This window comes from Zingiber officinale, chromosome 3A (assembly GCF_018446385.1).
Source record: "Zingiber officinale cultivar Zhangliang chromosome 3A, Zo_v1.1, whole genome shotgun sequence".
Classification (NCBI taxonomy): domain Eukaryota; kingdom Viridiplantae; phylum Streptophyta; class Magnoliopsida; order Zingiberales; family Zingiberaceae; genus Zingiber; species Zingiber officinale.
The window spans coordinates 144,490,226-144,518,178 of record NC_055990.1 but is presented as its reverse complement, the minus strand read 5'-3'; the positions used below and the strand labels follow the sequence as shown (position 1 = coordinate 144,518,178).

Sequence of the window (27,953 nt, the reverse complement as noted above, 5' to 3'; positions counted from 1 at the left end):
TGCTTAGATTATCTTCTTAAAAAATGCTAGAATTTGGCGTTCAGTTCAGTGGAAATTTCGACGCAAATAATTACAAACAAACGTCGAAAGCAACGCATCGATATCCGCCGGCCGGCCGGCCGGCGGGCGGCCTTCCCAATGCAGTATCAAAACCCATTAGATTCGTTCCAAGTTGGATCGATTTTTGATTCCGACGTCGCGTTGATATCCAACTGGACCATCGCAATGCGGCAACACCGTCAAAATCAAATCTTGCTGCTCCGACAGCTCGAGACGGAAATGCAGTAGCTCACCTCTTCTCCGACGACCGTAGATGGCGGCCGGCGAGTACCTCCTTCTCCCGGCTGCCGCTGCACTGCTCTTTCTCTCCTTCTTCCTCCGTTGCGATGGCGAGCCAATGGCCTGCGACGCCCCTTCTCCCTCCCCCCTCTGCGAGGCCTTCCTCTACGTCCGCCCTCGCGGGCTCGACGTCTCGGCGGTTGCCGACCAGTTCGCCGCCAACGCCTCGCTCATCCAGGCCTTCCCCCGAGGCTCCGAGGAAGACTATCTGGTCTCGGTCCCCTGCGCGTGCGAGCGGCCGGCGGACGCCAACCTCACCGCCCTGTTCCACGACGCTGTCTACGAGGTGAAGGACAAAGACACCGCCGACTACATTAACGCCACTGTGTTCAGCGGGTTGGCGTGGCGCTTGCCGGCCAATGTCATCTTCCCAGGCAATATCACCGTCCACCTCCCCTGCGGCTGTTGGACGGCGGGAAGAGGAGGAGCAGGGGAGGAGAAGAAGGTGGTGGTGGTGTCGTACGCGGTGCAGGCCGATGACACGCTGACAACCATCGCTGACTTTCTGGACACCGACGTGGATTCGATCATAGCGATAAACGCAGGGTTGAGTAAGCACCCGAACTCCATCCCCCTCAGCCAACTTCTGTTCGTGCCCATGGGTGCACATTCTTCGCCGGAGCTGCTGCCGGCGGCGCCTCATGCTAATTACTTCAAAGGTAAACCATCGGAGAAAGTTCAAGTTTGGAAGAGAACTAACGCATCATTGTGTGAGTTCAAAACATTAGATTGACTCCGTGGCGTTGGAATTTATCAGGGAAGCAGAAGGTTGCAATCATAGCGCTTGGCATTTCCATATCATTTTTGTCGATCATCCTCATCGGCTTCTCGGTACTCTTCCATCGGAGAAGGCGATCGGCTGACACCATTGACGAGAAATCGAAGGCAAACTCGAGCAAAATTACAAGCACAAGATGCACAATTGCAGCCTTGGAGAGCCGGCTTCTTACTTGCAAGAATGGTGAAGGTATTAAGATATTTAATTTCTAACCTTAACTATGTCTCTAATTAAGCTCTAATTATTGTTCTTAATCCTTAAAAGTCTCATTTTGCAGCAACTGCAGCATTCAGAACAGAGAGACCAGTGATATTTAGTCTGGAAGAGGTTGATCAAGCCACTGCAAGTTTTGAAGGATCAAGAAAGATCGGCGAGGGAGGGTACGGCAGTGTGTATTTTGGAATCTTAGCCAATGAGGTAATAGATCTTCAAGTTCATATTCATTTCGATAGAAAACAAGTTGTTTACTTACATCAGTGCAGGAAGTTGCCATTAAAAAGATGAAATCAAGCAAGTCCAAGGAGTTCCTTGCTGAGCTAAATGTTTTATGCAACGTGCATCACAGAAATGTGGTATGTCACAAAATAGAACCTTCATTTCAAGTGTTTCTTTGTTGTCTAACTACATTCGACTCTTCAAACTAGGTCGAACTCATTGGTTATGCAGCAGGAGAGGACTACCTTTACTTGGTCTATGAGTTTGTTCAGAATGGCTCACTGAATGAGAACCTTCATGATCCATTGCTCAAAGGTTAGGGCCAAGCACTTACATTTACAGTGTATTCATCTAAATGTATCGAAACAACCAAGTCTAATGAACTGCAAAGCAGGTCATCTGCCTCTATCATGGACTGCAAGAACTCAGATTGCATTGGATACAGCATGCGGAATCGAGTACATACACGAACACACCAAGACGACTTGTGTTCATCGCGATATAAAGACTAGCAACATCCTTTTGGATAGCACACTAAGAGCAAAGGTGAGCCTTTTTGTTCAGCTTCACTCAATACCATACAAAGTACAGATTCCATAAGTCTTGAGTTATGTTTTATTGTTCTTCGAACAGGTAGCAGATTTTGGGCTAGCAAAGCTGGTGGAGGAACACAGGGAAGAAGAGGGGTATTTAGCTACACGTTTGGTCGGAACACCGGGATACCTTCCACCAGAGTTCGTATATATATGTATAGATAGATAGACCGATCATATTCAGTAACTTGACATTAGTAGCTTGTTTTTGTCAGATCTGTTAGGGAGCTGCAAATGACCACCAAATCTGATGTGTTTGCCTTTGGCGTTGTGCTGTCTGAGCTTGTCACAGGCCAAAGGGCTCTAACTCCAGATCGAAAGGATCCAAGCAAGATGAGATCACTGGCTACAATTGTAAGACTATCTTCAACTTAGCTGTTCATGGCAATGAAAGAAAATAACAGCATAACTATGGAAGATTACTGTTGACTTGTGATTTGCGCCAGATGAAAGGAATTTTCCTCTCAGAAGATCCAGAGAGTGCTATTGAGGAGATTATAGATCCAAATCTGAATCATTTTTACCCTGCTGAAGAAGTTCACAAGGTTAATTAGTTCATCCTTAATATCTGTCTTTCTTCTTTTTTTATTTTATTTTATTTTCTTTCTTCAGATCATGACAAATAGTTATTTCTGAATCACTGCTTTAACCTAATTCAGATGGTGCACATTGCTATGTGGTGCTTGAGTGATGATCCTGTAAGTCGGCCGGAAATGAGAGAGATCACAGCAAACCTATTGCAGATTCTGATGGCTTCCATAGAGTGGGAAGCATCACTTGGTGGCAACAGTCAAGTGTTCAGTGGCATCTTTGGAGGAAGATGAGGACTGTTTTCCAGTTCTATTAGTCGCAACTATTTTAGGTTGGCTATATGAATCGTACTCCTTTGTTGTACTCTTTTGTTGTACTCTTTTGTATACAATACTCTATTTGCTTATGATTGGATCGGAATTGTGATAATGATGTTTCATGTAGGTCACAAAGCAACAATATTATCGTCGCTTCTAGACGTCTATTCCATTTTTTTTTTCTATCAATCCAAGTAAATTATAATTTTGACTTCACCACTATTATAAATCTTCACATTGCTAGTTAACAAAAGTGAAAATAAGACATTATAAGAGATGAGAAAGATCTATGTACCTAGTATACAAGTTTTCAATTCTCGTAAATGAATGGAACAATGAGATGACAATTTGTACACATATTCTTTGATGAATACGGAAATGATTCAACCTTTTAAAACATAATTTGTCATGAAAAGTATATAATATTTAATTGATGTAACTATTAACATATGACATGCTTATTTATGAACGAATCTAATGAAATGTTTGAAATTATATAATATATTCGTTAAAAATGAATATTGTGACGACATTGCTAAAGAAATTCATGATGAGCTTAATAATTAATCCAAAATAAAATAAATTTTATTTGGCCCTAAATTAACTTGATTTTGAATTAGTCCCCAATTAAGTGCTAAAACGACTTAAAAGAAGATGCTTTCAAATTGGTCGCTCAGTATTTACTAATTATAAACGGCCAAGATCACACACTATTGAATCGAACAGACGATAAGAAGCCCTCAATATGAAATCCAACAGATAGATTTCCTCTATAATATTTGCATCTTCGTCATTATCTACAATGAAATGATTATGTATGCTCATATATACTAGCTGTTATTCGTGTAGTATGTCGTGGCCTTTTTCGTTGAGCTAATGTCCGAAGGAACCAGAACCTCCAAGCTCCGGCGGCCGCTCCTGCCCTCGCCGGATCCGTTCCCTACGCTGTGGAACTTTCTCGCCTTCAGGCTTAGGAACGGAGCTCGGTTTCTTGCCTTCCTCTTCTTCCCCTTCTTCGGCGGCGTCGAATGCCTGCCGAATTAGAGCACGGATCGAGTCGGGTGGCAGGAACGCCCTTACGGGGATCGCCGCCGCGTTAGCGTGCAAGAACTCAGCGTAGGCGGGCACCACCGTCTTCTCCACAGCCTCCCGAATCTGATTTCTCAGGTCGGCATCGCGGAAGCCGTAGAGGCTTCGGTGCTTCCTCATGTTGACCTCGAATCCCCTCATGAACTCCTCCAACTTCGCCCTCGCCCTCGCCTTCCCCTTCCCCTGCTCCGCCTTCGCCGCCGCGTCGTCCCTCTCCACCAAACTCAGCAGCATTCCCCATGCCGACTCCTGGTACGCGAACGCCGCCTGCTCCGCCGCGTTTTTGAACGTCGCTCTCATCGTCTCTTCCCCCACCAGCTTCGCCAGCTCCGTCCCTCGCGTCCGCGTGTGCACGTACCAGTACGCATTGGTGGCCATGACGTGAGGAAGCGCGCGGTCCTTCTTCCCGCACCTCGCGCGCTTCGCCTCCACGTTCCTCTGCAGCGCCTCTAGGATGTTGCGGGCCACATCGCGGAGAAGACCATCGTCGCTGGCGTCATCCACCGGAGGACGGGACGGCGGGTCTTCTCTCCAATTGCGCTCTGTTCGGAGCACTCGTTCCATCGGTCCAGCGTACCTGGCGGTCGCGAGGCATTTGAGGTAATGAACGGCGTGCCGGACGACCTTGGGCACCGATCCGTCCCCGGGCGACGGCTCGGCGGCGTCCTGCAGGCCTTCGATCCGGAGACCGAACTCCCACAATGCCTTGGCGGCCGCATGGACAACCAGCTTCTGGAGCTCGCGGAACCGCGCGCGAATATCGCCGCCCGGCTCGCCGTCGAAGGTAGACTCTAACTGTGGCCGGATGCGGGCCAAGGCGTCGAACATGTCGAGGAGCTTGAAGAGCTTGTGCGGCTGCTTGGAGCTCCGGGCGACGCCCTCGCTGAAGCGGAAGAAAACGGCCATGATACGGTCGGCGATCTTGGCGAAGCATTCGGGCCAGACGACGCCGTCCATCAAGGGACCCAGAACGTCGCGGCAGAGCTGCTTCTCGAGGGCGAACAGTGTCTGCACCGCCAATTCGAGGTGCCGGATCCAAAGAGTGATCGCCGCCTCCACCTCCGCCCACCCCATCGCGTCTATCTCTTCCGGCGCGTACGTCCGCAGGTACTCTGGGCTTAGCCTCATCAACGCCTTCGCAGCCCGACGATATCTCACCTACAACCACCACCAACCCCTTATCTAATCCGCCGGCGGTCGGAGAATTCACAAAGATCGAATTTTTAGGGTTCGTTAAGATCAATTACCTTGACGAAGATGTCAATCGCGATGTCGAGGCAATCGTTGGTGGCGAGAGTTTGGGAGATTCGCCGGAGGGCCTGGACCTGGAGAGGCGAGGCGAGAGGGGCGAGATCGGAGCCGTCGGTCGATTGGGCGAATTGGTCGGGGCCGTCAGATTCGCCTAGGGCATTGTGTTTCAGCAGGAGCAGGAGGGATTCGTAGTCGTCCTGGAGCCGGACTAGGGCTTCGTCCAATAGACCCTCGTATCGGAGGGCATCGACCTCGTCGGCGTAGATCGCCTGGAGAGCGGTCAGCGTCTCCTGGAGACGACGGAGGCGGAGGCGGTCCGTGGCCTTGGTTCGGCTCAGGAACTCTACAGCCTCCTGGAGCCGCTGCACGGCGGGATCGCAGTCAGCCGCGACGCCTGCGACAGCGTCGTGGAGGCGGTCGACGCAGTCGACGTAGTCGATGAGAGTGCCGGGGTCGGAAGGGGAGGGGGAGAGGCGGAGGAGGCGGCGTTGGAGGGAGCGGACGAGAGAGAAAGCTTGGAGGAGAGCGAGGGCAGGGGAGATGGCCCGGTCGATGCGGGAGCGGAGAGCGCGGGCGGCGACGGCGTGGGACTGGAGCGGAGACACGGTGTCGGAGACGGTGGAGAGGGCGGAGAGGTGGGAGGAGAGGCGGGCGTCGAAGTCGGAGAGGGCGGTTTCGACGTCGGAGGTGGAACGGAGGATGGAGGCGAGGCCGGAGCGCGAGGCCTGGAGCTCGGTGAACGCGGCGGCGGAGACGTCCACCGCCATCGGAGGCTGGAGAAGGGGAAGTGAAGAGGGGAATGGAATTGGAGGTGGCGAAAGGAAGAAGACAAGATATAAATAGAAGGCGGCAGGGTTGAGATGGACGGAGAGGTCGACGGATGGTGACAATCGGCGACGATAAATTCAAGGAACGAAGCCGGCGGCAGGGCGAGGATTCGAAGGCCATTTGGCGGAAAAAATTGAAGCCAAGGCGCCGCGGAATTATAAAAATATTATTTACCAAAATTTAATAAAAAAAACCTGATATTATGAGAATTTGCATAGAATGGAGTTACCAGTGTTTATTAACACTATTTTCCCTGTAAATTGGATCCCGCCCTTTCTTCAATTCCTTTATTTAACGTATTTTTTCCAGTTTGATCCTATAATTCTTTATTTTTTTACACGAATGTCGTTTTGCAATTCTAAAATAATAACCTCGCTCTTTTAAAAATTATAGAGAAATTTTGATACGAAATTCTAAGGAAGTTTGAAGAAACGTATAAACTTCATTGGTTGAAATGAAAGTTTTCCTTTATTTTCTTTTCGCAATTACTAATTACACTTTACACGGCATTCCAAACATCTCAAAAAGAAAATATAAATAATATTAATTAAAAAATATTCATTAATCTCTGAAAAAATTCAATTAGCTCCTTCATATTACTTAAATTAAACCACCGTGCCCTTTTCATCATCCACCTTCATCTGATCACCGCCGACCTCGCTGCCATCCTTCCTTCTTCTTCTTCCTTCATGCACCACATCCAGGCTCAGCAACAAGCAGACGACGGCGACGGATGCGGAGAACACGAAAACCGACCCGAAAATCCACAGAAGCAGAGTCAACGCCGCGTAGAACACTCTGCTGCCCAGCAACTGGAACATGTACGCCTTCTCCAACACGTCGCAGGTGAACTCCGAGTCCATGGTGGGCGTGTTGATCAGGAAGCAGACTTGGTTGATGAGCTTGACGGAGAGGGAGAAGCAGAGGAAGGCGAACAGGAAGGCGAGGAGGACGGAGACGTACTGGAGCGTCGTTGACGGCGCCAGCGGTGAGCGCTCGACGGTGGTGACGAGGGCGGCGAGGCCGGAGCAGAGGACGGCGCAGGTGCTGGCCATCAGCGTCGCGCCCATGATCGTGTTCCGGAAGGTTTGCACCGCCAGGATGTTCTTCTTCTCGTTCTCCTAAAAACAACAGCAAAATGCAACAACTTAATTACTAGTTCAATTTCCATTGCCGATGAACTCAATTGCTCGATCGCGTGTCTCAAATCGGTCGATGCTTACTTTGACGACGGAAAGGACCCAAAAGCGCCGGGCGGCGGAGTGGATTCCGATGGCGGTTCTGAGTGGGTGATATCGGACTTGGTACCACAGCCAAATGTGGTAGGAGATGTGGAGGAGAAGGCTCAAGGGGATCAGAACAAGATCCAAGTAACACTTTCTGCACTCCATTTTTTGATCAGCAGAAACCTGAATCTTCTTCTCCTACTTCTCCCGATTGCTCTCTTTCTTCTTTGGATCGTTTTGGGGTCATGCATGTTTGGAGCTTGTGGTTGTATATATAGAGCAGTGGCTGAACATGCAATTTAAATCAATCCATTCTCAACAAAAACAGAAAACTCACATTGTTATTTTAAAAAAAAAATAGAAATAAAACAAAGATTAGGTGTATGTCATGCCATCGCTCGGTTACATGAGCTACCTTATATTAGTGTTGGAAAACCAAAAGAAACTCAACTCTTTGTTTACTTGCAACATGGAATATTTCCTTATCCTCAACTAGGTTTATCCCTCCTTCTCTTTAGTTTGGCATGATCCTCTCAACTTAGAAAAACCCAAACACAATCGGAAGTAATCTATTTCAACAGAATCGGCAAGTGGCTTTTTGATATTGATAGTGATGACAATGGGTGAAGTGAAACGTAAATCTATCCTTTTATTATGTTCCCCGCTATATTCGCTTCTTATGATGGGGAAGTTCGAGATGAGGCTATATATGCATGTTTTAAACGTTATAGACTAAATACAATTTGTAACTCATTGTATTTTGTGAGGAACAAAAGCAACTACCTCAATTGGAGAGGTGAATTGTCATCCTGCATTTTAGGGAAAGTACTTGTGTCCACCTAATAACGTTCTCAACTTCGAGTTTATATATCTAACGATCACTATCTCAAAATAAGTGTTATAGAATTTTCACCAAGTGAGACGATTTTTCATCAGATGCACCATGTTTATTTTGGTTTATCGGCTATTTACTCATGGGAATGGATTTCAGAATTTTCTCAAACAAATCTCCAATAATGACTATATGTATTACCATCAAATACTTTTAAACATCTTTGATCTTCAGCCGTTTTAGTTTGTAATTGCCCCTAAATGAATTAGGTGGGTTGGGAAACTCCTGCATGCTCTTTGCTTGGGAATTCAAAGTACTGAAGATGCTTCAAATGACCATCTGCTTTCAGTAAACTCACTGGAAGAACAGAAAGCACCAGGAATTGCAAAGACTCTAAATCTTTTAGTATCGTCTTCAGAGAATCTCGGAAGCCACATGAAGAGGATGATAGATCACCATCAATTACAAGGCTACGTAGGTTTTTTCTCCTCCCTAAAGCTTCTGAAGCACTGATAAAATTATTAGCTAAAAAGTACACATGGCGAACATCATCTGGGATTTCTATTTCTTCACTATCAATGATTTCCTCTTCAAGTTTAAAGCATTCCCCATCAAATATGAATTCAGCAAGCTCATGCAATACAGAGTGACACGAATTTGTAATCTTTATCTACGGGTTCATGAAAAATGATCTTTCTAAGAGATCGTCGTCAACATAGTTTATATGGTGAACTTTTTCTAAATGAAGAAATCCCAAACCTATCCAAATCAAATTCAAATAGTGCCTCTCAAAAGTATAGTTCTTGGGGAATAATCCTGTTTAAAAGCAAGAAAGATGATGCACTGATTAGGTACCTTGTTAACTGAAAGCGAGGAGGTGAAGACCTTGATGACGCAGATGAACTTGTACGGCAAAAATAAGAATTGGGAGAATAAGGTGTTAGTTATCGGGCTAGGCATTTTTGGCGCAGATACTCGATGCTCAAGTTACAATAGGCTGAAAAAATGGAGAAGGAGATAAACAGTACAATAGTAGTGTAGATGCGTGTGTGCACACGTACCTGACTAACGGAGAGAACCTCTTTTTATACCGCCTCTCATAACCTCTGCAATAATGAGGCGTCAGAGAATGTCTGATGTCAGAATATATCGGGTGGTGGAAGGTGTACGACAACCCTCCCCTATTCAGGGGAAGGTTCCGTTGCGTGTATATGTCAGAGTAGCCAAACATTCCCTGGTGAGTAGTCATTATTTTCTAACAAGTCGTTATGATTCTCTAACAATGTTGTCTCCTAGAGGGAATTTGATCATCTTGGAGCCGTTTAGGTTTATACTGGGAGTCTTGTCCATGAGGAGTGGGGAGTTGAGCCCTGTAGGTCTGACCGGCTCTAGGGCCGCTTGGGTTTATACTGGGAGTCATGCCCATGAAAAGTGGGGAGTTGAACCCCGTAGGTCCAACAAGCTCTGGGGTTGATCGGGTTTATGCTGTGAGCATTGCCCATGAAGAGTGGGGAGCTGAGCCCAGTAGGTCCGACTGGCTCTGCGACTGCTTGGGTTTATACTGGGAGCCTTACCCATGAGAAGAGGGAAGCTGAACCCCGTAGGTCCAACCGGCTCTAGGGCTTCTCGGGTTTATGATGGAAGCCTTGCCCATAAGCAGTGGAGATTTTAGCCCCCTGCCCATGAGGAGTGAGGAGTAAGGAGTTGAGCCCTGTAGGTCTGACTGACTTTGCGATCACTCAAGTTTATGTTAGTAGTCGAGAAGAGGGGAGCTAAACCCTGTAGGTATGACCGGCTCTGGGGCTGCTCGGCTTTGTGCTGGGAGCCTTGCCCATAAGGAGTGGGAAGTTGAGCCTCATAGGTCCAATCGACTCTGGGACCGCTCGAGTTTATACTGGGAGCCTTACCCTTGAGAAGTGGGGAACTGAGTCTCATAGGTCCAACCAGTTTTGAGGTCGCTCGGGTCTATGTTGGGAGCCATACTCATGAGAAGTGGAGAACTGAGTCCCGTTCAAAGTGGTGTGTTCGGCTACGTACATCCTAACTTTGACAGCCACCTCTCCTTGACTTTGACAACCACATCATCTTGACTATTGACCGCACATTACCTTTGGGGCCACTCACCACGTGTTGTATCACAAGTCTCTCCTTTAAGTCTAGTCGAAGGAGGTTCATAACCGACTGGCTAGACCCTAGTCCTGCTGCCGTCCGATCATCTGATCGGCTGGTGACTCTAACTATTGCCCCTCAATGTTACCGTTAATGTTATCTTCCTCAAAAACAATGCATGTCATACACTTGAAGTGCAAGATAAGGCATCGGTGATACGCGTGAGAGTATTTTAGTGAAATGATTTAATTGTCTTGTCCATCATAAATATCATTCTATGGGCAACTACCATGTGTTCCACCAACTCCCCTTTCTCCTATGCGATAGTTGACGTACGCCTTTTTGCATGAATCAAGGGTGATTCATCTCCTCTGATCTGACGATTGTGACCAATCAAGCCGTTTTGGTCAAATGGTCAGACTTTAAAGATATCTCAGGGCTCTTGTAAAAAACTCTAAGCATTTCAAGAAGTAATCTATTCGTTGCTTGTCTTCTTCAGTTTTCTTCTCCGAGGATTTCTATTGACTACGCTCCCTTTCTTGTGACCTTCCTAGCAAGTGTTGTTTTTTTTTTTTATCCTTTTGCATCTCTCTTTCGTTCACCCATGGCTTAAGAAACTTTTACCCCATGGTATATGTCCATTCGCTTCAATTTCGATAACTATAACCTAGAGATGATCCGTCTGGCTCTGGAGATTTCTTAAAACCCACGCATTCTCATTCCTGGCCCTCAAGACTGTCCCCACCATCCTCCCCCTTGGCTACGTCGCCTTCTTTAAAGATCAACTTCAAGCTGGTTTGCACTTCCCTATTCCCCACTTGTTATTCGAGATAAGCTAATATTTCTATATTCTGCTCTAGCAACTTGCTCCCAATGCCTTCCGATCAATGTGTGGAATGATGATCCTATTTTGTTTGTATGATATTCCCTTAACCCTGCTGTATTGAGAAGCGTTAGAGGGGGGTGAATAATGCTCGTGGCTTTCACTTGACGTAATCGAAAACATAACGAGTAATGTAGCGGAATAAAACAGAAAACAATCGCGAACACAAGTTATTTACTTGGTTCGGAGCCTAAGGCGACTCTTACTCCAAGGCCCACGCTCGTTGAGTGTTTACGTTGGGCAACAACTATAATAGCGTTAAAGTGTTTACAAACGAAGTACAATCGACAGTAGTAAAATATACCAACGATAAACTAGAAATAGCAGTCTTGAAGCTCCAAGTCGTCGGTGTCAGGTTGAGGCTTTCTCGGAACGTTCTTTGATCAACAACACGAAGAAGATCACTTGGAATTGTTGTCTTTAGCTGCTGGTCGAAGAAGCCTTAAATAGGCTGTTGAGGGCGCCTCTAAGTCCTCATGGAGGTGCCTCAAAGGTGATGATTTATCCCGATTTGAGCGCTGCGATGAGTCTTCGCTGCCTACCTGTTATCCGCCACTGAGGGCGCCTCCAACCAAGCGTCCAGGGTGCCTCAGCTATCTCTGAGGACGCCTCTAGGCCCGCTACGTAGCCAGCCCACCTTTGCACCCGAGGTGCCTCAAGCTCCATGAGGGCACCTCGGATATTGTTCATTCGAGGCTAATCTTACTCCTTTGTTCCTACAAAACATGTTAGTTCACAACATAACCACATATCCTGCAAAACAAAGTTAGCACACATAATAAGCATAATAATATGAAAGTTTTGACAATCACGGACTGTCACGTTCTGACTTCGAATTTCCGACCGAAAACCCTAGGTCGAATCGATGTCCACTGTTCCCTCCGCGGGGAACGTGTCCTCACCTACTCCACTCAGGAGAGCATACCTGATGCCAGTCCGGTCCTCCAGACCGATTGGACTTTCTGCCTAGGGTTACCACCCCCTAGGACCTAGGGTTACCGCCCCCTAGGGTTTTCTGCTACCTAGGATTACCTCCCCCTAGGGTTTTCTACTACCTAGGATTACCTCCCCCTAGGACCTAAGGTTACCCCCCTTAGGATTTTCCTCCACCTAGGGTTATCACCCCCTATGACCTAAGGTTGCCATCCCTTAGGGTTTTCCTCCACCTAGGGTTACCACCCCCTAGGACCTAAGGTTACTGCCCCTTAGGATTTTCCACCACCTAGGGTTACCACCCCTAGGACCTAGGGTTTCCACCTCCTAGGACCTAGGGTCTAGGGTTACTACCCCCTAGGGTTTTTCACCTGCCTAACTGCAGGTAGGACTTTTGCCTAAGAACACTTAGAGCTTTCTTGCAAAGCTCATTCAAGCATATTAAATAACAAAATGACTTAACTTGAACCCTTTGACATAATCAAAACATAGGTTCAATCATCGGATGCTTCCTACACCAACAAACCCCTCATATCTTCTACTATTTTTATTATCCTAAAAGTTCAGAGCCTAGGGTTTTCTTCAAGAAAATGGCTTCATTTAATAAGAGATGAAAATTTCATTTCTTTTTCATCCAAGTGCCTGATTCTATATCTTGGCCGATCGATTGGCAAGTAGACCTTTCCCCATTTTCTGAGTTAGGAGACCACCGCCACGAACCTACATTCATTTTTGTTTCAGGGAAGCTGGTTGTCTGTAATTCAGCATTCCCCAGCTGTTATAGGAGGAGATCCTCTACATATTAAGACTGAGTCCAATCCAAACAGTGCTCCCTTTTCTTTTGGTAAGAATTCATACCTTAGTTTTTATGTTATCGCCAACTGAGGTATTTTCTATTTTGTGTAGCGAGGACCATATTCAAGGTTTTGGCTTCCAAGTCTCTGCGATTGGAAGAAGTTGAACTAGATCAACGAGGCCAAGCCCTTTTGGCGGAATGAGAGAATTAGCTGGCTGGCCTCTATGGAGCTGCCTCTAGTAGTCAAGAAAGGGGGACTAGTGTGGCAGCAAATGCCGAAGAAAGGCTATCTCCCAACCCTCTCATAGCATCAGAGGAAATTTTTCCCATCGAACCTGAAACTCAACTAAGGGTCAAACGCAAAAGACACCGTTCTGGCACTACTAAACAACCATCTTTCGAGCGGACTCCTTTAACTACCATGCCTTCCCCACAACTCACATCGGCTAGGGGAAGCACTCCGATCCCGTCTTTCAAGCAGATGCCTTCGGTTCTACCCTTCCATAGCCTAGTCCAAGGGAAAACAGTTTCCCAGCTGAGCGTATCCTCTGTTACTCCAACTCCTTGGGCGTCGTCCCCTCGTCTGACCGTCCTACTTGTGGGGGCTTCCCGCCAGTTGTAGAGCCGCTTCTAATTCTTTGCTGGCTTCCATGTGTTGTCCGTCCAGGGGTAGCTTCGTCTTTGGATTCCTCTTCGGTATAATTGAAAGACTTGCTACCAGAGTCCTGGGAGGATGCGATGACTCAAACGGAAGACTGCACGATGATGGGGCTGGGAGATGGGTTTGCCAAGACCTAACTACAGTAAGCTTAGACTGACATATCCTTTTAACTGGAATACTACTAATAATGCTTTCCTTTAGTTCTGGGTGGTTGGGATAAATGTATCCCAAGCCTTGGTGGGCCTGGAATGTGAGAATGAGTCATTGAGAGGGTCAATAACAAAATTGGATTCTTCTCCGATCCCCGTCTGGATCCCAAACGTGGTCGCACAACAGGGGGTTCAAACACAAGTTGACCCATTGAGTTGTTGGGATTTTCGGGCCGCAAAAATGGCCTTTTTGCGTTGCGAAAACCCCGAATCTCCCATGCCACCGGATCCGTGCGAAGTTTATAAACAAAATTTCATGTACGAGTTTACTAAAGCCTAGATCTACACTAGAACTACATGGTTGAGAGATTTACCCTTGATGCGAAGCCCTTCGCAATCTCGCTCGTCCAAAGGTTCGCCAGATCTCGAGATCGTCAAGTGTACGATCCTCTATGCGTATCCACACGAACAAACTAGGTGGAGAAGACCAAACAAAGGTGTGCTAGCACCTTAGTGTTGGAGTGTATACTGAAAGCCTAAGCTTTGCAAACATTCATTATGAATAAAGAATCACATTTCGTCAAATTATCTACATTTGTTTGTAGTTGTTCATTTAATTTATATTGTAAATAACATAGTATGTGGTGTCACATACAGAAGATGATGTTATCAGTACCTTATAAATTATAAACAGTAGCTCACGACTAAAATGGAAAGGAACAAACCATTAGAAGGTCGTAGTGTAATTAGGTATTAGTTTATCTTGACTATATAATTACACTAGTACACTCAGAGTGTATTGAGTAGGACCATTAGAGGTCGTTTCTTTTATACTGACTTTATAAAGAAACAAAGACCTTAGTTATTATGGAAGTGTGTGCTCTTAATCCTAATATAATAACAAGCACATATGTTTGATATTTATTTCTTTAATTTATCAATGGATGAGATTTAGTTCGATGAATCAATAAACCCGATAAGTTGGGAAATGGTATCACTTATAGTGTGTGTTGTTGATTATACAAGGAAACTGTGTCCTAGAGATACTAGGTTGATAATGTCCCCAAGAGGAGCTCATAAAGATTGTCATGTTAAACCCTGCAGGTGGACTTAGTCCGACATGACGATAAGGTTGAGTGGTACTACTCTTGGACTTAGATATTAATTAAATGAGTTGTCAGTAACTCACTTAATTAGTGGACATTCGATATCTTAAACACAGGGAGACTAACATGCTCATAATAAGAAGGAGCCCAAAAATGTAATTTGGGATTGGTGCGGTAGTTCAATGATAGTTCTCTAGTGGAATGAATTATCATTGATAAAATTAAGTTGTGTGTTCGGGGCGAACACGGGATGCTTAATTTTTATCGGGAGACCAAAACCAATTCCTCCTCTCGGTCTCTATCGTAGCCTCTTATTTATAGAGTTCTATACCCACCTATACCCACCTTCTATACCCACCCAATAGGGGCCGGCCAAGCTAGCTTGGGAACAAGCTAGGGCCGGCCTAGGTATAATATTGGGTGGCCGGCCCTAGCTTGAACCCAAGCTAGTAGGGCCGGCCAAAATAAATTAAAAAGGAATTTTAATTTTAATTTTTATTATGTGGAAGAATAATTTATTAAAGAGAATTTAAATTAAAATTTCTCTTTTAAAAAAGATCTACAAAAGATTAAAGAAAGAGATTAGATCTCTTTCCTTATTTGTAGATTGGTGAGATATTTTATTTTCTCTTTAAAATTATTCACATGTTAATAAAATTAAAATTATAGAAATTTCCTTTTATTAACCATGAAGAGATTTTTAAAGAGAAATTTTATTTTTTAAAATTTCCGGAAACAAATTAGGAAGTTTTAATTTGTTGATTGAAACTCTTCTAATTTACTCTTTTGATTGTGGCCGGCCATTACAAGTTGATTGGGAAATTTTATTTTATTTTTCTCAATTAATTCATGTCAAGGAAAATTAAGGAGATTTTATTGTAATTAAATTTCCTAATTTGCCTAGGCCAAGGAATATAAAAGAAGGGGTGAGGGTGCCTTAAGAGATACAAGATCTATTATTTCTCTCCCTCTTTTGTTCCTTGGTGTGGCCGGCCATCCTCTCCCTCTCTTCCTCTTGTGGTGGCCGAACCCTTCTCTTCCATTGGAGCTCTTGTGGTGGCCGAATACTACTCGGAGAAGAAGAAGAAGAAGGAGAGAAAGCTAGCATCTCTTGGAGCTTGGTTAGTGTTTTGATTTTCTTCCTTGGTGAAGCTTCTTCTTTGTTGGCCGAACCTAGCTAGGAGGAGAAAAAGGTGATTGGTGTTGGCCGAGGTTAGAAGAGGAATACGGTAGAAAATCAAGAGGTTTTTCTACAAGGTATAACTAGTAATTTTTCTTTCCGCATCATGCTAGTTATTTATGGAAATAATACCAAATACAAGAGGCTTACGTTCTAGAATTTCGAATATATTTTTCGAAGTTGTGTTCTTTTGTTTTTTTCTTTTCCTTGTGATTTGATTGTTCTCTTTGGTTAACCTAAAGTTATTTTAGGAAATTAAATATTATCTTTCTATAAATGGTTTTGTCTAGTCGGTGGTGGTTGCTCCCATATCCAAGAAGGCCATGTGCCTCGCCACGTCAGTACTGGGAACCAATTATGGAAAATAATATTTAATGGAATTAATAACTTAAGGAGACTTGGGTCGAACGTGTTAAGTTCCGCAGGAGATCCAAGTCAAAACCTAAAAGAACAAATAGATTAAGTTTTGGATCAAACGTGTTAAGTTCCGCAGGCGATCCAAAATTTAATTTAAAAGAACACATGGTAGCTAGGAAAAGGTTCAGACCTTTGTACAAAATTTTTGTACAGTGGAACCTATAGGTTTTCCGAGTAGCAACCAACAATTGGTATCAGAGCTAGGGTTTTGCCTCTGTGTATTTGGTATTTAGTTTAATTATGCACATGTCATATATAATTTAGGCAGGTTAATAGTAGGATGTGCTAACTTTGTGGATGCAGGATCCAACTATTATGGCTTTTAGTTATTATGTGTGTGATTGGACCCTTGGACATGTCAAGGGCATTTATATGTGTGTGCATGATTGTATTAAAATACAGCATGAGCTGTATTTAGTTTTATTAGGATTTTATTTTTGATCTAGATACATGTACATTCCTTTTATGGAATATAGGATCAAAATGTAAAATTCTATTTATGTCGCGGATCGAATCTTGCAAAGCGTGGAACCTTCTAAGGACCAGAGGCGCAGCGGAACTAGGAGCAAGATGGATGCGACAGCTAGACCCGGTAGCGGTGGCCAAATATGGCAGCAGCTTGGGATGACAACACACGGAGGACTAATAGAGATAAAAGCCATAATAGTTGAAAATTAGATTTTCTATTTATTGCTTTTATATTGTGCTATGTGTGAATGTTAGTTTACAAGTTAAGTAGGCTAGCATAGTTAAAATTCCTCATTTATAAATAACTAAGTGGGAGAGGGATTTTTAAGTAAATCCCATGGTCTCCATTACTGGTTTGTAAGTGATGCAAACAAGCTTGCGCGTTGGCTCTGAGTGCCTTCCTCCATAACGGATGAGCTTGTTTGCGGATCACTAGAACAGACTTCCATTTTTGGATGACTATAGGAAGTTAATTAAGAGCGTGTGATCTTCCCCAATGGAAGGGGCATAATCTTATTAATGGACTCAGTGTCAAGTAATGGTATACACTTAGACACATCTAATAGTATCCTCCCCAACGGAGTCATTGCTATTATTTGTGAGACCAAATAATACCAACTATTAATTTTATTTGTCAAAAGTTAGGTTGACAAGATAATAAAATTAATGGGTTAAAACCCTCCTTTTACAAATGTTGAATTTGTATACGTCCACACTAACGTGGCATACAAAATTCACGGTGTTATGAGGTGTTGGTTAATTTAAAATAGTATTGTTTGAGGAATCAATATTATTCTAAATTTAGAGTACTGACCAAAAGTTATTTGTGATTCTTAGGATGACTTTCAACCCATTGTCCATCATACTTCAACAGAATAGACTTACTGGACCTAATTACATAGATTGGAAAAGGAACCTGGACATTGTCCTTACTGTTGAAAGCTATAAATTTGTACTGACTGAACCTTGTCCTGATGCACCCACTGGTGAATCTACCCAAGAGGAGATTGAATATCATAAAAGATGGGTAAAGGCAGATGAGATGGCGCGATGTTACATTTTGGCTTCAATGTCAAATGTATTGCAACATCAGCATCAAGATTTACCAACAGCTTATGATATTATGAACAATCTCAAGGAGCTCTTTGGTCATCAGGATAGGGCTTCTAGACAAGAAGCTATGAGAAAGATAATGACAGCCACCATGCAAGAGGGTACTCCTGTAAGGGATCATATCCTAAAGATGATGGCTTATCTGAACGAGATACAGATCCTTGGAGGAGAAATTGATGGGGAAACCCAGATCGATATGATCCTCCAAACGCTACCTAGAAGTTTTGAGCAGTTCCGCCTGAACTATAATATGAATAAAAGGATTTATTCATTAGGGGAACTACTGACAGAACTTCAAGCAGCAGAAGGATTATTTCGTCATAATTCTCAAATTCACTTTGCTGAAAATGGTTCTACTTCTAAACCGAGAGGAAAGAAGAAGAAGAAACAAGTCGGCTCAGCAAAGAAAGTGAATAAATCTCAGAGTACGGGATTTAAAGCTGGAGTGAAGAAGCCGAAGGGCAAGTGCTTCATCTGCAAGCAGGCAGGACATTGGAAGGCGGACTGTCCTCGTAAGAACCAAAACAAAGGTATATCTCATGCTCTAGTTGTTGAAACATGTTTAGCGGTGTTATCTACCAGCACCTGGTGTGTAGATACGGGAGCCACTGATCATGTCTGCAATTCCTTGCAGGGGTTCCAGGAAACCCGACGACTATCTGAAGGGGAGATTACCGTCTACATGGGCAATGCTACTAAGGTGGCAGCTGTTGCAGTGGGAGACGTCTACTTATCTTTTAGTAGAAATAAAAATTTGGTTTTAAGAAATTGTCTTTATATACCCAGTTTTAGAAAGAATTTAATTTCAGTTTCTAAACTGTTTTTAGATGGATATTCAGTTTCTTTCAGTAACGATGTAGTTATTAAAAGAAATAAAGTGATTATCTGTTCTGGTGCATTAGTTGGCAATTTGTATACTTTAAATCCAATTTCTTCCACAAAGCAAAACATGGAAATTTATAACTCATATTCTAATTCTAATAAGAGAAAAGAACCTTCGCAAATGAACCAAGCATATCTTTGGCATCTAAGGCTTGGCCATATTAACTTAAGTAGGATTCAGAGGCTTATAGCCGATGGACTTTTGAGTTCATTAGAGTTGGAAAATTTTCCAACTTGTGAATCCTGCTTAGAAGGTAAAATGACCAAAAGGCCATTCAAGGCCAAGGGGTATAGAGCCAAAGAAGTGTTAGAATTGGTTCACTCTGATTTGTGTGGTCCTATGTCTGTCCAGGCAAGAGGAGGTTTTGAATATTTTGTCTCTTTCATAGACGATTATTCAAGATACGGATACATTTACCTAATGCGCCGCAAGTCCGAGTGCTTTGATAAGTTCAAAGAATACAAGGCTGATGTGGAGAAACGATTAGGTAAAAGTATCAAGACACTACGATCTGATCGTGGTGGCGAATACCTCTTAGGAGAGTTTAGGAATTACTTATCAGAGGCTGGGATTCAATCCCAATTGTCTGCACCGGGAACACCCCAACAGAATGATGTAGCAGAACGAAGGAATATGACTCTTATGGAGATAGTTAGATCGATGATAAGTTATTCAGAATTACCAAATTCGTTTTGGGGATATGCAAACAGCAGATATGTTCCGAACTTAGTACCTTCTAAATCAGTTTCTTCTACTCCCATAGAATTGTGGAATGGGCGAAAACCCGGTCTAAGACATATTCGGATTTGGGATAGTCCTAAAACCAGATGTTGATAAGTTAGAATCTCGACATAAGTTCGCGTGTTTGTAGGATATCCCAAAGGAACGAAGGAGGTTTATTTTATAGTCCTAAAGACCGTAAGGTCATTGTTAGCACCAATGCCCAGCTTTTTAGAAGAAGACTATATAATGGATCACAAGCCCAATAGTAAAGTTATTTTAGAAGAACTTAGAGAGGACATGTCTACTTCAGTACCAACAAGACAAGATGAAGTACCACAAGAGACCGCAACACGTGTCACACATGATACACAACCACGAATGCCTCGTCGTAGTGGGAGGGTTGTAAGGCACTGATAGATTCATGTTTTGGGAGAGTCTTGGACTTGATCCCGGTAAACATGAACCTGATCCACGAACATATGATAAGCACTCCAAGATATAGATGCATCTTGGCAAAAGGCAATGAATTTCAAATAGAGTCTATGTACTCTAATAAGGTCTGGGAGCTTGTAGTACCACCGATGGTGTAAAAGCCGTTGGATGCAAGTGGATCTACAAAAGGAAAAGAGGGATGACGGGAAGGTAGAAACTTTCAAAGCTAGGCTTGTTGCGAAAGGGTACACTCAGAAAGAGGGAATCGATTATGAGGAAACCTTTTCACCAGAGCCATGCTTAAGTCTATCCGGATACTCTTATCCATTGCTTCATATGGATTATGAGATTTGGCAAATGGATGTCAAGACAACTTTCCTTAATGGAAGTCTTGAAGAGAACATCCATATGAAGCAACCAGAAGGGTTCATTGAAAAAGGCAAAGAGCATCTAGTGTGCAAGCTCAATCGGTCCATTTATGGACTAAAGCAAGCTTCAAGATCTTGGAACATCCGGTTTAATGAAGTAATCCAGTCATATGGATTTATTCAAAGTCCGGATGAATCTTGTGTATATAAGAAGTGTAATGGAAACGTGGTGGTATTTCTTGTACTATACGTAGATGATATTTTATTAATTGGCAACAATGTCAAGGTATTATCAGACGTAAGGGTATGGTTGTCCAAATAATTTGATATGAAGGACTTAGGAGATTGTGCACACATTCTTGGGATCAAAGTTATAAGGGATCGTAAGAAAAGAATGTTGTGTCTGTCCCAAGCTTCATATATAGATACAATCCTTGCTCGTTTTAGCATGCAGGATTCCAAGAAAGGTTTCTTACCTTTTAGACATGGAGTAGCTCTATCTAAAGAGATGTCTCCAAAGACATCAAAAGAGATAGAGGACATGAAAGCAGTTCCTTATGCTTGTAGGAAGCCTAATGTATGCAATGCTATATACGAGACCCGATATCTGCTTTTACCGTGGGCATGGTCACAGATATCAAAGTAACCTGGACAAGGACATTGGATCATGTAAAGCATATATTAAAGTACCGAGAAGGACTAGAGATTATATGCTAGTTTATCAAGCAAACGATTTGCTCCATGGGTTACATGATTCGATTTTCAATCGATAGGGATAACAAGAAGTCTACATCAGGCTATGTGTTTACTTTAGGAGGTGGAGCCATTTCATGGAGGAGTGTTAAGCAGAAATGCGTTTCGGACTCAACCATGGAAGCTGAGTATGTAGTAGCCTCTGAGGCAGCTAAAGAAGCAGTATGGCTCAGGAACTTTCTAATGGACTTAGATGTGATTCCTGGTTTGCCCAAAATCATCACAATTTATTGTGATAATAGCGGTGCAGTTGCAAACTCGAAGGAACCACGAGCCCATAAGGCAAGTAAACATATAGAGCGCAAGTACCACCTGATACGAGATATTGTGAAGCGAGGAGAAGTTGTCATCGCCAAGATTGCATCAGCGGATAACCTGACAGATCCTTTCACTAAGGCCCTTCCGGCGAAAGCTTTCGATCGGCACGTGGAGGGAATGAGAATCAGATGTATGGTAGAAGATATAGCAACTTAGTCATTAGTATAAGTGGGAGATTGTTGGAGTGTATACTGAAAGCCTAAGCCTTGCAAACATTCATTATGAATAAAGAATCACATTTGGTCAAATTATCTACATTTGTTTGTAGTTGTTCATTTAATTTATATTGTAGATAACATAGTATGTGGTGTCACATACAGAAGATGATGTTATCAGTACCTTATAAATTATAAACAGTAGCTCACGACTAAAATGGAAAGGAACAAACCATTAGAAGGTCGTAGTGTAATTAGGTATTAGTTTATCTTGACTATATAATTACACTAGTACACTCAGAGTGTATTGAGTAGGACCATTAGAGGTCGTTTCTTTTATACTGACTTTATAAAGAAACAAAGACCTCAGTTATTATGGAAGTGTGTGCTCTTAATCCTAATATAATAACAAGCACATATGTTTGATATTTATTTCTTTAATTTATCAATGGGTGAGATTTAGTTCGATGAATCAATAAACCCGATAAGTTGGGAAATGGTATCACTTATAGTGTGTGTTGTTGATTATAGAAGGAAACTGTGTCCTAGATATACTAGGTTGATAATGTCCCCAAGAGGAGCTCATAAAGATTGTCATGTTAAACCCTGCAGGTGGACTTAGTCCGACATGACGATAAGGTTGAGTGGTACTACTCTTGGACTTAGATATTAATTAAATGAGTTGTCAGTAACTCACTTAATTAGTGGACATTCGATATCTTAAACACAGGAAGACTAACATGCTCATAATAAGAAGGAGCCCAAAAATGTAATTTGGGATTGGTGCGGTAGTTCAATGATAGTTCTCTAGTGGAATGAATTATCATTGATAAAATTAAGTTGTGTGTTCGGGGCGAACACGGGATGCTTAATTTTTATCGGGAGACCAAAACCAATTCTTCCTCTCGGTCCCTATCGTAGCCTCTTATTTATAGAGTTCTATACCCACCTATACCCACCTTCTATACCCACCCAATAGGGGCCGGCCAAGCTAGCTTGGGAACAAGCTAGGGCCGGCCTAGGTATAATATTGGGTGGTCGGCCCTAGCTTGAACCCAAGCTAGTAGGGCCGGCCAAAATAAATTAAAAATGAATTTTAATTTTAATTTTTATTATGTGGAAGAAATAATTTATTAAAGAGAATTTAAATTAAAATATCTCTTTTATAAAAGATCTACAAAATATTAAAGAAAGAGATTAGATCTCTTTCCTTATTTGTAGATTGGTGAGATATTTTATTTTCTCTTTAAAATTATTCACATGTTAATAAAATTAAAATTATAGAAATTTCCTTTTATTAACCATGAAGAGATTTTTAAAGAGAAATTTTATTTTTTAAAATTTCCGGAAACAAATTAGGAAGTTTTAATTTGTTGATTGAAACTCTTCTAATTTACTCTTTTGATTGTGGCCGGCCATTACAAGTTGATTGGGAAATTTTATTTTATTTTTCTCAATTAATTCATGTCAAGGAAAATTAAGGAAATTTTATTGTAATTAAATTTCCTAATTTGCCTAGGCCAAGGAATATAAAAGAAGGGGTGAGGGTGCCTTCAAGAGATACAAGATCTATTATTTCTCTCCCTCTTTTGTTCCTTGGTGTGGCCGGCCATCCTCTCCCTCTCTTCCTCTTGTGGTGGCCGAATCTCCCTCTTCCATTGGAGCTCTTGTGGTGGCCGGATACTACTCGGAGAAGAAGAAGAAGAAGGAGAGAAAGCTAGCATCTCTTGGAGCTTGGTTAGTGTTTTGATTTTCTTCCTTGGTGAAGCTTCTTCTTTGTTGGCCGAACCTAGCTAGGAGGAGAAAAAGGTGATTGGTGGTTTCTCGTCTCGGAAGATCGTTGCCCACACAACGTCCGAGGTTAGAAGAGGAATACGGTAGAAGATCAAGAGGTTTTTCTACAAGGTATAACTAGTAATTTTTCTTTCCGCATCATGCTAGTTATTTATGGAAATAATACCAAATACAAGAGGCTTACGTTCTAGAATTTCGAATATGTTTTTCGAAGTTGTGTTCTTTTGTTTTTTTCTTTTCCTTGTGATTTGATTGTTCTCTTTGGTTAACCTAAAGTTATTTTAGGAAATTAAATATTATCTTTCTATAAAAGGTTTTGTCTAGTCGGTGGTGGTTGCTCCCATATCCAAGAAGGCCATGTGCCTCGCCACGTCAGTACTGGGAACCAATTATGGAAAATAATATTTAATGGAATTAATAACTTAAGGAGACTTGGGTCGAACGTGTTAAGTTCCGCAGGAGATCCAAGTCAAAACCTAAAAGAACAAATAGATTAAGTTTTGGATCAAACGTGTTAAGTTCCGCAGGCGATCCAAAATTTAATTTAAAAGAACACATGGTAGCTAGGAAAAGGTTCAGACCTTTGTACAAAATTTTTGTATAGTGGAACCTATAGGTTTTCCGAGTAGCAACCAACACTTAGGTGGTTCGGCCAAGGAGGAGGAGAGGGAGAGGAGAATGAGAGCAAGGAAGAAGATGAGAGTTACTTTGCTTGAATGAAAATTAATCCATCCATTCAACCATAAGTGGCCGGCCACTATTGGAATTGTAACCTCCATTCTCATTTAATGTGGCCATTAAAGAGGAGATTTGTAACCTCCATGAGGTGGTACACACATGTGCTAAACATGATGATGTGTAACACCATTATTGACCACTTAATGCCAACTCACAAATGAGGTGGCATATAGTCAAGTCAAACTTGACTTTTCATCTTCCTCTCAAGTCAAGTCAAACTTGACATTATAACTCCCATGGTTGATCAAATCCAACCATTTGATTCAAGCCAATTTAATATAATGAATCTAATTCATTTAATTAAATTGATTCAATGAGTCATAATCTAAATTAGACTCGTTGAACACATGAATCAAATTAAGTCCAACTCAATTAGTACAATTAGGATTACTCTTAATCCAATTTGGTTCATCACATGAACCTAATTCTCTTAGTTCATCATATGAACCTAATTTCCATCTAATTGTCCTTTGTGTGTGACCCTATAGGTTCTTGTAACGTTGGCAATGCTTCTAAACTCATTTAGAAGCATAAGTAATGAGCGGTATCTAGCAACACATCATTACTACCCAAGTTACAAGAATGTTGAAATCCAACATCACCTTGTGACTACTAATTGTGACTTCTCACAATATATGACATTGTCCTTCTATCCTAGACATCTAGATTGATCAATGTGAGGCATAGACCGTGTCATCCTCTAATCAATCTAAATCTTGAACTCCAAGTAGACTCACTCAATCAAATGAGCTCAATATCTTATATTGACTCATTTGGGCATGGCTATGCAATTCGTGGTCTCACTCTATCAAGAATATCGATGTCGCTCCTGTCATATAGGAGGGATAAATCTCATCTACATCACTCACATCCCTCTGCATAATTCATTACATACCCAGTAATCGCCTTTATAGTCCACCCAATTACGGGTGACGTTTGACAAAGCCAAAGTACGTAACTCCTTATGTAGGGATCCATGGTGACTTCAGGTCCAAGGACTAGTAGTCATACTAATAGCCACATGAGAAAGTATATGACACTCATATAACGATCCATGATACTTTCTCATGACGGGTCATTCAGTATACATTCTTCAATGCATACCCATGTGTTAACTTGATATCTCCATATCCATGACTTGTGAGATCAAGTCATCGAGTTGACCTACATGCTAGTCTCGTTGTATTAACATTGTCCCTGAATGTTAATACTCGACTAGGAATGATTAAGAGTAGTGTTCCTATATCATCTCACTATCGATTCAACCAATCGATTGATATAGGTAAGAACCTTCTACTCAAGGACGTTACTATACTTAGTTATTTGGCACCAATACAAGTAAGTATAATAACCAAAATAAATTTCTTTATTAATATACAAGAATATGATACAATGAGTCCATACAACAATCATCAAATGATTGGCTCTAGGGCTCTAACTAACAATCTCCCACTAGCACTAGTGCCAATCAATGTGGGCTTTAAGCCCCAATGACCTAGTGTGACCATCATGCTTTCTCTGTGCCAAAGCCTTGGTCAAGGGATCTGCGATGTTAGCCTCTGTGGGTATTCTGCAAATCTTCATATCTCCTCTGTCGATAATATCTCGAATGAGATGAAAGCGCTGTAGTATGTGTTTGGTCCGCTGGTGTGAGCGAGGTTCCTTCGCCTGTACTATAGCTCCATTGTTGTCACAATAGAGCTCAATAGGGTCAGCAATGCTAGGAACCACCCCAAGTTCAGTGATGAACTTGCGGATCCAAACTGCCTCCTTTGTTGCTTCTGATGCAGTAATATACTCGGCCTCTATCGTAGAATCAGCTACTGTGTCCTGCTTCAAACTCTTCCAGCTCACAACACCACCATTAATGCAAAACATGAACCCTGACTACGATCGATAATCATCCTGGTCGGTCTGGAAGCTGACATCACTGTAACCCTTTACAGCTAGCTCGTCATCGCCTCCATATATCAAGAAATATTCTTTAGTCCTTCTCAAGTACTTAAGAATATTCTTGACCGCTATCTAGTGACTCTCACCTGGATCTGACTGGTATCTGCTCGTCATGCTCAAAGCATACGAGACATCAGGACTAGTACATAGCATGGCGTACATGATAGATCCTATGGCTGAGGCATAAGGGATCTAATCCATGCGGTCTCTCTCCTCTCTAGAAGAAGGACCTTGAGTCTTCGAAAGACTCACGCTATGTGACATCGGCAGAAATCCCTTCTTGGAGTTCTACATGGCAAACCGAAGGAGTACCTTGTCAATGTATGTACTCTGACTTAGGCCAAGCAATCTCTTATATCTATCTCTATAGATCTGTATGCCTAGAATGCGAGATGTTTTACCTAAGTCCTTTATTCGGAAACAACTCCCTAGCCAGGTCTTGACAGACTGAAGCAAAGGGATGTCACCCCCAATGAGTAGTATGTCATCCACATACAATATAAGGAAGACAACTGTGTTCCCTACAACCTTCTTGTAGACACAAGGCTCATCTTCATTCTTGATGAAACCAAACTGTTTGATCGCATCATCGAATCGAAGATTCCAGGTCCGAGAAGCTTACTTTAGTCCATAAATGGACCTATGCAGCTTGCATACTCTGCTAGTATACTGTGGATCTACAAAACCCTCAGGTTGTGTCATGTACACATCCTCGAGCAGGTTTCCATTCAGAAACGTGGTTTTGACATCCATCTACCATATCTCATAGTCATGATATGCTGCAATAGTAAGCATGATCTGAATGGACTTAAACATCGCTACTAGAGAAAAGATTTCATCATAGTCAATACCATGAATTTGCTTGAAACCTTTAGCTACCAAGCGACCCTTATAGATAAGTTCGTCCATGTCAGTCTTTCTCTTAAAGACCCACTTACACCCAATGGGTTTTACCCCTTCAGGTGGATCAACCAAAGTCCATACTTGGTTGGTGTACATGGATTCCATCTCGGATCTCATGGCCTCTAACCATTTCTCGGAATCTGGTCTCATCACAGCTTCCTGATAGGTGATAGGCTCATCCTCTATGAGCACAACGTCATCATGGTCAGACAAGAGAAATGAGTATCTCTCAGGCTGACGACGTACCCTATCAGACCTGCGAAGAGGTATGTCTACTTGAACTGGTTGTTGTTCCTCAACTCTTTGTGAAACAACATCATCCACAACACTTTATGGTTTCAGTTCAACTTCCATCGAGGCTTCAGTGCTATTGTTCGTATCTTGAATTTCTTCAAGATCGAACATACTCCCACTAGTCTTTCTAGAAATAAAGTCTCTTTCTAGAAAGACCCCAGTCTTTGCCACAACTACCTTGTGCTGACTGGGAATGTAGAAGTAATATCCCTTAGTTTCCTTGGGATATCCAATAAAGTAGCACTTGTCAGATTTGTGTCCTAATTTGTCTGAGACTTGACATCGAACGTAAGCCTCGCAACCCCAAATCCTCATAAAAGACACTTGGACATCTCTCCCAGTCCATATCCTATATGGTGTCTTTATTACAGCATTGGATGGAACTCGGTTGAGTATAAAGGCTGCCGTGTCCAGAGCATAGCCCCAAAGGAATATAGGAAGATCTGTGTAACTCATCATAGACCGTACCATATCTAATAAGGTACGATTCCTCCTTTCGGATACATCATTCCACTGTGGTGTTCCAGGAGGAATGAGTTGAGATAGAATCCCACACTCAGCTAGATAGTCACGAAACTCATGGCTAAGGTATTCTCCACCTCGAT

The 27,953-nt window shown here is 42.7% G+C and overlaps 3 protein-coding genes across 3 annotated transcripts; 1 reads left to right on the top strand and 2 right to left on the bottom strand.

Moving 5' to 3' along the window:
- The first annotated feature begins 215 nt into the window (after positions 1–215).
- Positions 216–3,119, top strand: LOC122054097 (lysM domain receptor-like kinase 3). The gene is made up of 10 exons (XM_042615930.1): positions 216–998; positions 1,097–1,306; positions 1,395–1,534; positions 1,600–1,689; positions 1,762–1,867; positions 1,947–2,098; positions 2,186–2,286; positions 2,361–2,499; positions 2,592–2,690; positions 2,805–3,119. Exons 1-10 carry the CDS (start codon positions 314–316, stop codon positions 2,967–2,969), a joined length of 1,887 nt encoding a protein of 628 aa, XP_042471864.1. The 5' UTR covers positions 216–313; the 3' UTR covers positions 2,970–3,119.
- Positions 3,120–3,699: 580 nt separating this feature from the next.
- On the bottom strand, positions 3,700–6,100 carry LOC122050738 (exocyst complex component EXO70I-like). Its single transcript, XM_042611620.1, has 2 exons — positions 5,330–6,100; positions 3,700–5,240 (listed from the first exon to the last, which is right to left on the bottom strand). The coding sequence occupies exons 1-2, from the start codon at positions 6,098–6,100 to the stop codon at positions 3,867–3,869; spliced, it is 2,145 nt and encodes a 714-aa protein (XP_042467554.1). The 3' UTR covers positions 3,700–3,866.
- A 666-nt stretch (positions 6,101–6,766) lies between these two features.
- Positions 6,767–7,552, bottom strand: LOC122050737. Its single transcript, XM_042611619.1, has 2 exons — positions 7,385–7,552; positions 6,767–7,282 (listed from the first exon to the last, which is right to left on the bottom strand). The coding sequence occupies exons 1-2, from the start codon at positions 7,550–7,552 to the stop codon at positions 6,767–6,769; spliced, it is 684 nt and encodes a 227-aa protein (XP_042467553.1).
- Positions 7,553–27,953: the final 20,401 nt, after the last annotated feature.

Coding starts and splice junctions, on each gene's coding strand:
- LOC122054097 (XM_042615930.1), top strand. CDS start 314: ATGGCGGCCGGCGAGTACCTCCTTCTCCCGGCTGCCGCTGCACTGCTC. Junction 1,535..1,599: donor TTGGAATCTTAGCCAATGAG/GTAATAGATCTT, acceptor ACATCAGTGCAG/GAAGTTGCCATTAAAAAGAT. Junction 2,287..2,360: donor CCGGGATACCTTCCACCAGA/GTTCGTATATAT, acceptor TGTTTTTGTCAG/ATCTGTTAGGGAGCTGCAAA.
- LOC122050738 (XM_042611620.1), bottom strand. CDS start 6,100: ATGGCGGTGGACGTCTCCGCCGCCGCGTTCACCGAGCTCCAGGCCTCG. Junction 5,241..5,329: donor CGATTGACATCTTCGTCAAG/GTAATTGATCTT, acceptor TGGTGGTTGTAG/GTGAGATATCGTCGGGCTGC.
- LOC122050737 (XM_042611619.1), bottom strand. CDS start 7,552: ATGGAGTGCAGAAAGTGTTACTTGGATCTTGTTCTGATCCCCTTGAGC. Junction 7,283..7,384: donor GGGTCCTTTCCGTCGTCAAA/GTAAGCATCGAC, acceptor TGTTGTTTTTAG/GAGAACGAGAAGAAGAACAT.